The 13,584-nt window shown below is 29.8% G+C and overlaps 1 protein-coding gene across 1 annotated transcript; it reads left to right on the top strand.

Annotated features, from left to right (window-relative positions):
• Positions 1–10,336: 10,336 nt before the first annotated feature.
• LOC140864713 (oligopeptide transporter 1-like) lies at positions 10,337–13,518 on the top strand. Its single transcript, XM_073269039.1, has 7 exons — positions 10,337–10,472; positions 10,643–11,085; positions 11,173–11,270; positions 11,375–11,947; positions 12,035–12,299; positions 12,390–12,572; positions 12,671–13,518. Exons 1-7 carry the CDS (start codon positions 10,394–10,396, stop codon positions 13,289–13,291), a joined length of 2,262 nt encoding a protein of 753 aa, XP_073125140.1. The 5' UTR covers positions 10,337–10,393; the 3' UTR covers positions 13,292–13,518.
• Positions 13,519–13,584: the final 66 nt, after the last annotated feature.

Genomic DNA, 13,584 nt, shown 5'->3' with positions numbered 1-13,584 from the left:
TTTATTGTTAAAAGGACAAAATAGTCATTTAACATTTTTATATAAAATTTAATCAATTAAATCAAATAAATCATAATCTATCAATCAAATCCAATACTATTTTAACTATCATTTCTTATTTATTTTTTATTACATTATATTATTTATTTATATATTACTTATATCATACCTCAAACCAAACGGTGCCTAAATGTAAGTCGAGTGTTCTTCGTTTAAAAAGAGCTATGCTTGAAAACCTTGCAATTTTTGTCTTTTGGTCTTATATATTTGTCTGTTTGCGATTTTGACAATTTTAGTTGTAGTCCAATCTCTTTCAAATTTTTTTTTTTCAATTTCAGTTATTTTTTTCTAAGGAATATTGATGTGACACTATATACATAGCTGTATATCAATGCATGTCAGTGACATGTGACAAAAAGACTAAAAAAAATAAAACTGCAAAAAATTTAAACACAAAAAGTCTTGTAAGAGTCTCACGGGTCAATCAATTTTTTGAGTTAATCTTTTATTTGGTTCACTCATAAAAAAATTTTATTTTTTATTATAGTTATAGACATGTTTAACTCTTCTCGCAATAAATACTTGTCAGACCGTCTCACAAGATATCTACTCAAATTTTTTATGTTGATAAATTTGTTTTACTTGATTTTATTTGATATTTAACACCGTCATCACGTATTCAATTTATTAACCAAATAAAAAAATATTAATTTGTTTCTATAACTCTCACTTTAGTTTTTCCAAATCAATCATATATTGTTGTTGGATTTTTTTAAAAAAAAATTGTATACGAATTTTATTTTTTAAATTAATTTCACAATTATATATATTTTATTTAGTACCTCTATTGTGTTATGTGTATAGTGTTTCACAAAGTGGTATTTTTTCACTTTATTTAAAGAAAAAGTATGACCAATTGCATTTGTTGATACATTATGTCATTTGGGTTAACACAGATATAAGGAAAATCCCATCAAAAATATATTATATTTTAAAGACTTGATGGTATTTCAGTCATTTCGATTAATAAAAGTAAAAAAAAAAAAAATGATCAACTGTGTATTATAAGCGCTTGTTACCCCAATTTCTTACGTAAGGGGTTTTCATGAGCTTATTATTTTAAAAATGGAGGACTTAAAAGCTAATTTATCTTTTCTAGAAGGTTTTATGATATATTAATAATCTTATGCAATCACATATTTATTTATTTTTTGAGGCTCGTATTAACTCATAAAGTTCATTCATATTTACCTAATTTAAACGTTAAACCTTTATTATTTATCACAAATAAATAGTGTGATAAATAATCATTTTTCACTAATTAAGTTTCCAATTGAAAAAAAAATTACACTAATATCCTTAATTTACTTCCAAAAAAAAATAATATATATATGAAAACCCCATTTTAAAAAAAATTTATATAACATTGATATAAATTTCAAATAATTTAAGATATATTAATACATTTTATTTGATTTTAATATACGAAAGATCCATTTAAAAATTATAAAAGATGAATAAAAATTCTAATAATTTAATATATGATTAATAAATTTAATTAGATTTTATCCTTATTCATGGAAAAAAATTTAAATCAATTTATTAATTTTTGTTTTAAAAAATAAATAATATTTATAGTCAATAATTTTGGTCAATTAAAATAATTTACATGTGGATTAATAATAATTTATATTTTTAATAAAAATCACAATCTCAATTTTACAATTAAAAACTTAAAATAAGATTATATATTATACACAAAGGGCAAAATTGTAACTCGTCACTTATTCATAATTATATCAATCACAAAATTGATCCATCAAAATAAACATGTGATTGTTTATACATCATTATTCAACATCCTATGAAATTAGCTTAATAATCTTAGTATATTTATCTATATATAATTAATTTCACTTTAGTAAACACTGCCTTAGTCCTATAAAAATGATTGATCCATTCAAATCCTCTCCTACATATTGTCGGGTATATTTAAATAACTATAACTATAAATATAAATATCTTAACTATTACTTCACATCATTTTTAATAATAATAAAAAATCTAACTATTACTTCAAATCAACTCCCCCATATTGTCGTGTATATTTAAATTTAACAATGAAATATCTTACATTAAATATTACTCAAATTAACCACTAACATTGCTTTCACTTCTTGCCTTTATTATAATCCAAGAGTGTCTAATATTTATGGAAATATTGATATATAATTAAATTTATTAAATAGAAATTGTTACTTTAAATAATTTTCATTTATTTACAACCTTTAATATCATAATCTTATCTATATTTATAATATATATATGTGTGTGTACTAGTATTCCATTTGTGCGATACATGAAGTGTTATTTTTTACGTAGTGATAAAAATTAATTAGTATGGGTGTTTGAGTTTGAATAAATACTTAAAGTACAAATAAAAGGTTGAGTTTGTATGAAAGGATTTGAAATCCATGAATTTAAACGTATCTTCTTTGTTTAGATAATTTACACATAAAAAATCCATTCATTTTTGTATTTATTTACACTATATGAAACTAATCACAATAGATTTCAAATCTTTAAAATATTGGAATCATTTGATATTCATTGTAATTAGAGAATACTTGACATAGCTATAAGCTATTTAAATTTGTTTTGTAATTTTTTTAAAAAAACAGTTTATAAGCGTTGTGAAACGACCCTAAACTTCTACTTTAAATAAACTTAAATAAAAATGCGAATTTTTTTAAAAAATTCCGGCATGACCCATCTATTTATTTTAAAATCCACCTGGCACAGACAGCAAACAACAAAAGCAACCGACAACACAAAAATACTAGACCAGAATAATTGAAAGAGAAACCAGGGGAAAATGTTCAACATCGCAAACATAAAAAATTTTATAATTTAATCCTTACAAACCAAGAAACAAATCTTAAAAATCATTTCATTTACATTTTCCAAATAAACAAAATAAATACTTCATAACATTTAGGTTTAAATACACTTCTGCGGAAAAAAAATAGCATAGATCGGAGGGATGTGTCGTGCCCGCATTATAGTCCACTCGACAGTCATGTCCTTCGATCTCAACAAAGTACATCATGCACCAAGCATAGTAGTGAGCCTAAAAGCCCAGCAAGATTTAAATAATACAGCAAGGGTTCAAATAATGCATAATACTAAAAATAGTACTCAATACACTTATGAATCTTTCACGAAAGGGGAATAGTCATAACATGCCCGAAGTAAGAACAATAGCAATATGCGATGAAAAACACATCCATGAATCATTCATCATTTACTTTTACTTTTGAATTTGGATCATCGATTGTAACTATGGATTTGATCGATTAATATCTATAGTATATACAATGCCGGCAAGGAAACCGAGTTCTTCTCGGCCCCACATTGCCCCTCTGATTTGGTAGGGAAGTCGAGATTTCTCCCAACCTCGATCTACACGTCTAATTTGTTAGGGAAGCTGAGATGTCTCCCGACCCCGATCTACACGTCTCATTTTGGCAAGTGACCCTGGGCATCCCCTGACTCATCATTGCACGTCTAAGTCACAATCAACCCACTTCATTCTTTAAATTTTCCTTTCATTCAACTTATTTCAACATTTATATTTACAAGCATTCTTTAAATAAGACTTCGGGACTAGACTATAAATGAATTTGAAGTCACACACGCGAATAAATGGGCGTTGAATAATTTAAATGACAAAAACTCAAAAGATGGCATGACGTGAATTTTATGGATGATTGGAGTGTAGGGGAGCACTCTCACCTTAACGGTTTTTCTCCTTCCACTTAAGTTTACGCTCACAAGGGCCTAACTCGAGCGGTTAACCCATAAAATCCATAACCCATTTTATTAAAATTCAAAAGACTTTCTGTTTGAACCGGCACCTCAAACACACCTTAAAATACTCCTATGACCAGAATTTATATTTTTATAATGGCCCAAACAAACCCAACAATCTAGACTCCCGGACAGCCCATAGTCAATAGAAAAAATCTGCTCACGACACTCCAACTTAAAACGTACATAACTTAATCGATTCTTATTCAAACTATGCCCAATTTACACCGACACGATCCTAACATCACATACATTAATAAAATCAGAGGTAACCCCTGTCCATACCTCAGCAACCAACCCTATCAGACCCATTTTCCTGAGACAATACTCGATGAAAAAAATTATGTTTTGGACAACTTACAACTATGGACTCCCGAGCTCATCTCTCAACCTATGGCACCTCAAAAATCCATGAGAACAACTAGTAAACATGCCTAGGTGACCAGCTAGGGCCCTTGGACAAGGCTCTAGCCCGACACTACCTTACTTCTCCCTTTTGCCCAAACCGCTAGCCCAACGACTTCAAAACTTCTACTAACCGACACCCTACCTAATTACTCCATGACCAGCCCTATAACCTTCCTCAAACACATCCAATTACACAAGTTTGACCTCATGATCACCCCATGGCAGCCCCTCAACTCCATTCATCCAATCATACAAAAATTTTGATTCAAACGCCGCAAACTCAATACATTTCGCAACATTTCAAAACATAATACAATGTGACTTGCCTAACACCATGTGAGGCTTAAATACAATCAAACATACATGAACAAGGGTCAAACACAACAGGGAATCTTCTGATTTTTCGTTCAAGCCATGAAACTTTACATTTAGATGCAAGAAATTACTCAAAAACTTCAAATTGTAAGCTAGAAAATGCATTTACACAAAAAGGATCACCCCATGCCCAAACCCTGCTGGAACCGATGCATACACACACATAATAACATGTAAAAACCTGCTCAAAATCTAACTCAAGAAAAGAATCAAGAACTCTATATTCTATGCTTGGGTTTAAAAAAAAAACAAGAAGGGAAATTCTTGCCTCAACTTAGAAGAACAAGAGAAATGGGGCGGCTAGGCACTCAAACTCCACGGCTAGCAGCTGGACACACCTCCTATGGTACCTCCACGGCGGCTGGACGACAGGGAGGGGCGGCCGGCGGCTAGAGGGTAAGGGGAAGGAGTGGTCGTGAGCTTCAAGGAGAGGAAATGTGAAATAGCGTGAGGGAGAGGAAAAATGGAGGTGAGTGGCGGCTAGATGGGAATTAAAGAGCTAGGGTTTAAGTTGTGGTGCGCTATAATAAGTATATGTATGTATAGGTGTAAGTGTGTGAGAGTAGGGCAAGTCTAAAAGTGTTTTTTTTTTGTACTACATAAAGGTGCTAGTTTAAGTATTAAACTTTAGCTTGTAGAATTGCCCCTATTTTAAATTTCTAAGTCTAGAATATTTAAATTTAAATGTCAAGAATGAAATTTCATTTGTTCGGGTCCAAAAAGGCTAATTTGGAAATTTTAAATAATTACGCGCGAAAATGTGTTTACGCGATTTTTCTTAAATGATAAATCTAAAAATAAAGATTTTATTTTATTTTCTTCACCTCTCATGAAATTTAGGTCATCTATATTTAAAATGAAGGATTTTCCTTGCCGTGTCCGCCTTTGCCGCGCGCCGAAGCCGGAAGTCCCCAATACAAGCAATTTAAGCAATTAATTTTTTTAATATCATACAAATTAAATTTTAAGGAGATTTAAATCATTTAAATTACCATGAATTTTAGAATTTTAAACCTTAAAACTAATTTAGGCATGCAATTTAATTTATAGAATTTAGGCATCACAAAAACAAATAAACGTTTGAGGAAATTTAAACACTAACTTAGAAATTAAAATCAATACTTTAGTTATTTTGATGTTACAATGTTAAATAAAATGTTTAAATAATAAACTGAGCGATTAAAATAATTTAAATAAACGAAATGATTGTTTAAAAGTCATTTAAATAAAACACACAAGCAGAATAAAAATCTTTAAAAAGACTTGGACAATTGAAAGCATTTAAATAAATAAGCTAGACATTAAAATGATTTAAAATAACTAACCGCTAACTTAAGTTATTTAAAACAAATAAGTTGGATCATCCAAAAATATTTAAATAAATAAGCTTAACAGTTAAAATCATTTAAATAACTATCCAATAAACTTAAATTATTTTAAATAAATGAGTGGGACAGTTAGGATCATTTAAACGAATAAACTAAATAATTAAAATCATTTAATTAAGCAAACTTAAACCTTTAAAATATTTAAAACAAATAAGTTGCACAATAAAAATCATTTTGGCAATTAAACTTAAGCAATTAAAAGTATTAATTAAATAGTTAGTACAACAAAATATTTAAATAAATAATTAATATTTCATTAACAAATAATTAAGATAAAGAATTTTAAATCGATTAAACTTAAAAATAATAATCATAATATTTATTTAATTTAATGCATGTGATTTAATAGATTGGATTTTAGGTGCTACACGTTGTTTGACTGCTTATAAGATGTTTTTTTTAAAATTTACTAAACTCTTACTTTCCTATATTATCCTTATATATTTTTTTAAATGCTCTCTGCTAATTTTTCACATTAAACTAAGATATAAAATAATATAATTTTTTATTTCAAACAAAATTAATTTTACTTTTTAATATAAACATTTATGATAGAATTCTAAAACTTTTTGTGTTATATATATATATATATATATATATATATATATATAATTATTTTATTATCTTCATATTATTATACTATTTTTGGTAATTTTGGCAACAGAAATATCTTATAATATCAAATAAGTCTACATTTTTAAGTTGTTTAAAATAAGGTTATGCAAATTTTTTAACGAATTATTTTTAAAATAAGACCTGACAGATTAAAAGCTCCTAAAACAAATTATAAACTCTTTAATAAGTTTAGTTAAACACTCTATAGAGTGAAAGTAAGTATGAGGTTGATTTGAATTTCAATTGTTGAAGTTATTTAACAACGAAAATAAAGTCAAAATCCCTATATTACAAATGACACGATCTCAATGAAACCTAATTTATTATATTAGAAAAAAAATTAAATAAAAATGATGAAAAATTTCATGATACAATACTTATCGTTGAATTTTTTCTAGTTGTTATCACCACCACATGTCAAAATTTGAAGATTCTTGAGATTCAACATTTTCATATCCATGTGATTCGCAACTTTAGATACAACGGATCATGACGAACATCGAGCTACTCAAAATAAATCCCACATGAGACAAATTGACAATGTCAAATAATAATGTATTTATTGGAATAAATATTCATACAAAATTTGATTAACAATAATAAAAATAATAATAATTATTATAATAATAATAATAATAATAATAATAATAATAATAATAATAATAATAATAATAATAATAATAATATACCAAAAAATCACCATGATATATAGAATAACAAAGATCTAGAAATATGTTGTTTTTTTGTTTTTCAAATTCTTTTAACATTTTATTTTTTAAAATAGTATATAGTCACGAGTGTGTAGATTTTTTTATAACATTTGTTTCATGCTGCTTTTGACTATTTATTTATTTTTAATTTGTACATATTAGGAGGGAAAAATTATATTTCGATGAATATTTTTTCTTCTTGATTATTTTTTTTCTGCATATTAAGTTTGAAATCTCAAAAAAAAAAATTAATTGCAGGTGTTTTGTTTTGATTTGTTGCGAAAAAATTTAAATATCATTTCAAATATTATAAATTTAAAATTTTGTTTATTTTTATAAAAAAAATTTGTCCAATTATTATAAATTTGACAAATACACTACTTGTATTCTATATACAAAAAATATAAAATAAAAAATTTTAAATGTTAAAATAAATTTTGTTATTTTTTAAATTGATATAGCAAGGTAGAAAAATATAATATAAAAAATGCTAATCTAATTTAAATCACTAAGCTATGTTTGGTACGGATGATGTGATAAATAATATATAGATAAGCAATGTATTGTAATAAAAAATAAATAAAAAATGATAGTGATTGTAATATTTGATTTGATTGATAGATTATAATTGATTTGATTTGATTGATTAAATTATATATAAAAATGATAAATTATTATTTTATCCTTTTAATAATAAATAAAATATAAATAATATTATTTATAGGAGTTAATATAGTAATTTAAATTCAATGATTTGATTGATGTAAGATAAATAATTAATGATTTGATTTATATAAAATTATAATTAATAGAAGGATAAATAATATGGTGAGAAGAACGTAAGATTAGGCAGGATAAATTTATACAAGGATTATTAATAATCCAACCAAACATAGCCTAACAGTTTGTTAAGACATGGTTAAACTAAATCATACAGTTAGTATAAAATATTTTTATATTAAATATAATAAAAAAATAATATGAAAAATATATTAATTATAATCTATCTACTATATATATATATATGAAATCCTTTATAAGTTAAAAAAATTCGATTTTCTAACACCAACTGTAATTTACAAAACATGAAAATTATCATAAAATCTTATTTTATCAAATTTATAATTTATTCATAATAATGAAATTATTTCAAATGTTCTTATATTAGTATAAAATGTTCTTATATTAAATATAATAAATTATTTCAAATGTTCTAATATAATATAAAAACACGCTAATCTAATTTAGATCACTAACAATTTGTTAAGATGAGATTACATTAAACTCACACAGTAAATATAAAATGTTCTTATATTAAATAAAAAATTAAAATGAAAAGTATATAAAATTATAATCTATCTACTATCTACACATGTGTGAAACTCTTTAAAGGTTCGAATTTCTAACACCAACTGAAATTTACAAAACATGAAAAATATCATAAAATCTTATTTTATCAAATTTATAATTTTCTCATAATAATGCAATTATTTCAAATGTTCTTATTTAGTTATTATGTTAAATATGATAAATTATTTCAAAGGTTATAATATAATATAAAAAAATGTTAATCTAATTTAGATCACTGATGTTACATTAAATGCATACAGTCCGTATAAAATGTTTTTATATTAAATAATAGTTAATTAATATGAAAAGTATATAAAATTATAATCCATCTAATGTATATAAATGAAATATGAAATATTTTATAGGTTCGACTTTCTAACACCAACTGAAATTTACAAAATATGAAAAATATCATAAAATCTTATTTTATAAAAATAAATTTTTTATTTAAAACAAAAATTTTGAATTTAATTTTGATTATCTCTTTATAGTTTCATCAACTCTTGATTATAATAAAAGTACTAATAGTCATGTGTTTGGATTTATAAAAAATGGGATTTGAAATTGGAATTGGATTTAGAATTGGATTTGAATTTGGAATTCGCGGAATTGAAATTTTGTTTTGGTGTTGGGTAAGAATTTAAAATATAGTAAGTGAATTGATAATATAATTTCTTAGATAAATGATATTTTGTAAAATTTTCAAAGAAAACTTGAAATCTACAATTAAGTTATATAAATATAATTTTTAAAAAATTTATTATAAATTTTAAAAATCAAATACTATGATATCTCACGAAATCCGATCAATTTTATAAGAATTTCATTTAGTTAAATGAAATCCCATAAAATCCATAAAATACTAGTTCTATTTCGAAATCCTATTTTACCAAACACTGGTATTTGTAATTTCGAATCCCATCAAATCCCATAAAAATCCTACGTTCCAAACACACCGTAAGTGAAATAAATGTTAGTGGTTGATGATAAAAAGTAAGAGAGGATTGCACTTGGTTCAATTTTGAATCCAAATTCAGTTCCAGTATGTGAATCTTATTATTTATCACGTTTTGCCATTTTTTGTCGTTTGAATTTTGCTAGTGATATGTTTTTGGATTTGCTTTAAATTAGTTGGTTTTAATTGAATCGTAGGGAAATATTTTGCGGATTTATAATGATTTGACTATCTATTTTTGTAAATTATATGATTATGGAAGAGGAATGATATTAATAGATAATTATATCATTATAATTAGAAGGAAAGGCCAGGCTGCAATATACATTATATGGTGTACAAAATAAGGAAAGATTATTGGCCTACAATTACAAATAAGGAAACATGGTGAACAAACAAATCAAAGATTCAGAGAAAAAAGAATCTTGAAATTTTGAAATGCATCCAACAGAATAATGGTATTCAAAGAATTCATTCCGTTTTTCTTGGGGGGTCAAACATTGAATATAGGTAGCAATTTACCATATTTAGAAAAGAAATTCACAACCAATAAATGACTTGTGACAATATAATCAATGGAGGAGGTGGAGAATCAAAAACAACAAGAACCGCTTATGTATGTTGTGAAAAACACTATATAACAAGGCTGAGGGATCATTGGATATTTGAGGGATTCACATTGGCTGTTCGCTTTTCTAATTTGTTTGAAAATCAAGCAAGAAATGGCCGGCGTCGACGGTGGCACGCTCCCTCAAGGCGACGAATCACCCAAGAAGCATCACACAAATCTTCAAGTGACTGGTATGTTCTAATCATGCCATCCATTATATGTTATGTTATAATGATCAAATCCTATATGCTGGAAGACGGAAGATAAGGATATTGTTTCATGCATGCTAGTGTTGGTTGTTTGAGGAGGTAGCTATAGCCTATAATCTAATATAGTAATGTTGTACGTACAAATGATGCAGATGCAGATGAAGATTACTGCCCAATTGAGCAAGTGAGGCTGACAGTACCGGCAACCGATGATCCGACAGCGCCGGCACTGACATTCAGGACATGGTTTCTTGGCCTAATCGCATGTGTACTGCTGGCCTTTGTAAACCAGTTCTTTGGTTATAGACAGAACCAACTCTACATTTCTGCAGTAACTGCACAGATTGTCACTCTCCCGATGGGAAAGTTCATGGCAAGAGTGCTGCCTACAAGGACTTTTCATGTGCCGATGACAAAATGGTCGTTTTCTTTGAACCCAGGGCCTTTCCATCTTAAAGAGCATGTCTTGATCACTATATTCGCGAGTTGCGGTTCGTCTGGTGTTTATGCTGTCGGTATCATTACCATTGTTAAGGCCTTTTACCACCGTCAGCTCCATCCATTCGCCGCATGGCTTTTGGTCCAAACCACGCAGGTAACTAATGTTGCCTTTAGCATGAACGGGGGTTCGTTCTATATATGTTGAACTGATGTTAATTTGTTTCGGATTTGTATCGATCAGATGCTTGGATATGGCTGGGCTGGATTGTTTAGGAAGATTTTGGTGGACTCCCCTTTCATGTGGTGGCCTGAAAACATGATTGCTGTGTCTTTATTCAGGTGGTTTATATATGCACACACACACACACACATATACATTTATGTCATTCATTTTATTTAACAGAGAGGAATCTGATCTGACCTGTTCTTTGCCACTTTTTTAGAGCACTGCATGAAAAAGAAAAAAGACCAAAGGGAGGTCTTTCGAAGCAACAATATTTTCTTGCGGTCTTTGTGGCGAGCTTTGCGTACTACATAATCCCAGCCTATTTCTTCCCTTCAATTTCTGCCATCTCTATTGTGTGTTTGATTTGGACGAATTCCATACGGGCTCAACAAATCGGCTCTGGTTTGCACGGTCTGGGAATCGGCTCCTTCTCCTTGGATTGGTCTGCAATTGTGAGCTTCTTAGGCAATCCCATCTCGGCTCCTGGATTCGCCATCATCAACACCCTTGTTGGATTTTTCTTGGTTATGTATGTCATGACCCCATTGATATATTGGTTTAATGCTTATGACGCCCAAAAATTCCCAATCTTTTCTTCACACACCTTTGATCACTCCGGGAAGCCTTATAACATCTCTCGCGTGCTCAATCCCCTGACTTTTGACCTCGACATGGGTGGCTATCAAAGTTACAGCAAACTGTATCTTAGTGTTTTCTTTGCCTTCACTTATGGCCTCGGCTTTGCGAGTCTGGCAGCTACCATATCACATGTTGGACTCTTCCATGGAAAGTGAGAAAACTTTTAACATTTCTGTTTTGAAGTTGGTTTCTGATTCTGTCACTTGTGTTTACCTTAAGTCGAACTTTATGTAATCAGAACGATTTGGTCGATGTGGTCAAAGGCGAAGGACAACCTGCACGGGAAAGTGGATGTGCACACGAGGTTGATGAAGCAGAACTACGAACAAGTACCGAACTGGTGGTTCTATGCCATTTTGGCTTCAGTATTTTGCCTTAGTCTGTATGCTTGTGAAGGTTTTAACAAGCAGCTCCAACTCCCATGGTGGGGGCTGATAGGGGCCTGTGGAATGGCTTTCTTCTTCACTTTGCCGGTCGGAATCATACAAGCCACAACAAATCAGGTACATTGAATTCTCTTACAAAATCCCCCACAAGTTAACTTTTATTTAATATAGCAAAGAATCTCATTCCATTATGCTAATGTTGTGCAGCAAATTGGGCTAAATATTATAACTGAGATGGTTATCGGTTATCTCTACCCTGGAAGACCTCTGGCAAATGTTGCATTCAAGACTTACGGCTACATTAGCATGACACAAGCACTTGGGTTCTTGAGTGATTTCAAGCTAGGCCATTACATGAAAATTCCTCCAAAATCCATGTTCATCGTTCAGGTAAAAAAAAAACACAAACTTTGTACTAACAAGTAACAACAAACAACTCATGAATCGACGAAAACTCTTATCCACCTGATCTCTTTTCGAAATGGCAGTTGGCAGGAACCGTAGTTGCATCATGCGTGTGCTTCAACACATCTTGGTGGCTCCTGACGTCGATCGAGCACATCTGCGACCCTTCTCTGCTTCCAGACGGTAGCCCGTGGACTTGCCCTGGCGACGACGTGTTCTACAACGCTTCCATCATATGGGGAGTCATCGGACCCCTCCGAATGTTCACTAGCCACGGAGTTTACGGAGCAATGAACTGGTGGTTCGTAGCCGGTGCACTAGCACCCGTGCCAATCTACCTGTTGACGCTGAAATTCCCCGAGAAGAAGTGGATCAGGCTAATCAACGCTCCCCTCATCTTGGGAGCTACGATGAGTATGCCGCCCGCGAGGGCGGTGAACTACATCATGTGGGGTATTGCTGGAATCTTCTTCAACATATACATCTTCAGGGTGCACAAGAAATGGTGGGCTAGGCATGCATACATCTTGGCTGCTGCTCTGAATGCCGGGATCGCATTCATGGGCGTGTTGCTGTTCTTTACGCTGCAGTCGTACGACGTTAATGGGCCGGAATGGTGGGGACTTGACGCCGATGATCACTGTCCGTTGGCCTCATGCCCCACTGCTCCTGGTGTCGTCGCTAAAGGATGTCCTGTTCATTAACCATTCAGTATTCCATGCATGCAAAGTCCTCCTAATATTATTCGCATTGTACATACAGTTTGCCTTTTTCTTTTTCGATTTTTAGCATTCGTATCGTTGGACTAAGATTAGAAGTACTTCCAATTATTTATTATTTGATCAAATGAAATTTCAATTTCAATATAGGTGTGTAATAATAAAGGGTTCATGACTTCTGTACATAATTTAAAAAAGAAAAGAAAAGAGATGCTTATTATAATATTGCTCTCAAAATTTAATGAAACTGCAATCAAAATGTATATTATATATATCGA

The sequence above is a fragment of the Henckelia pumila genome, chromosome 4, assembly GCF_033568475.1.
Source record: "Henckelia pumila isolate YLH828 chromosome 4, ASM3356847v2, whole genome shotgun sequence".
Taxonomy (NCBI): domain Eukaryota; kingdom Viridiplantae; phylum Streptophyta; class Magnoliopsida; order Lamiales; family Gesneriaceae; genus Henckelia; species Henckelia pumila.
This window is presented reverse-complemented; position numbering and strand designations above follow the sequence as displayed.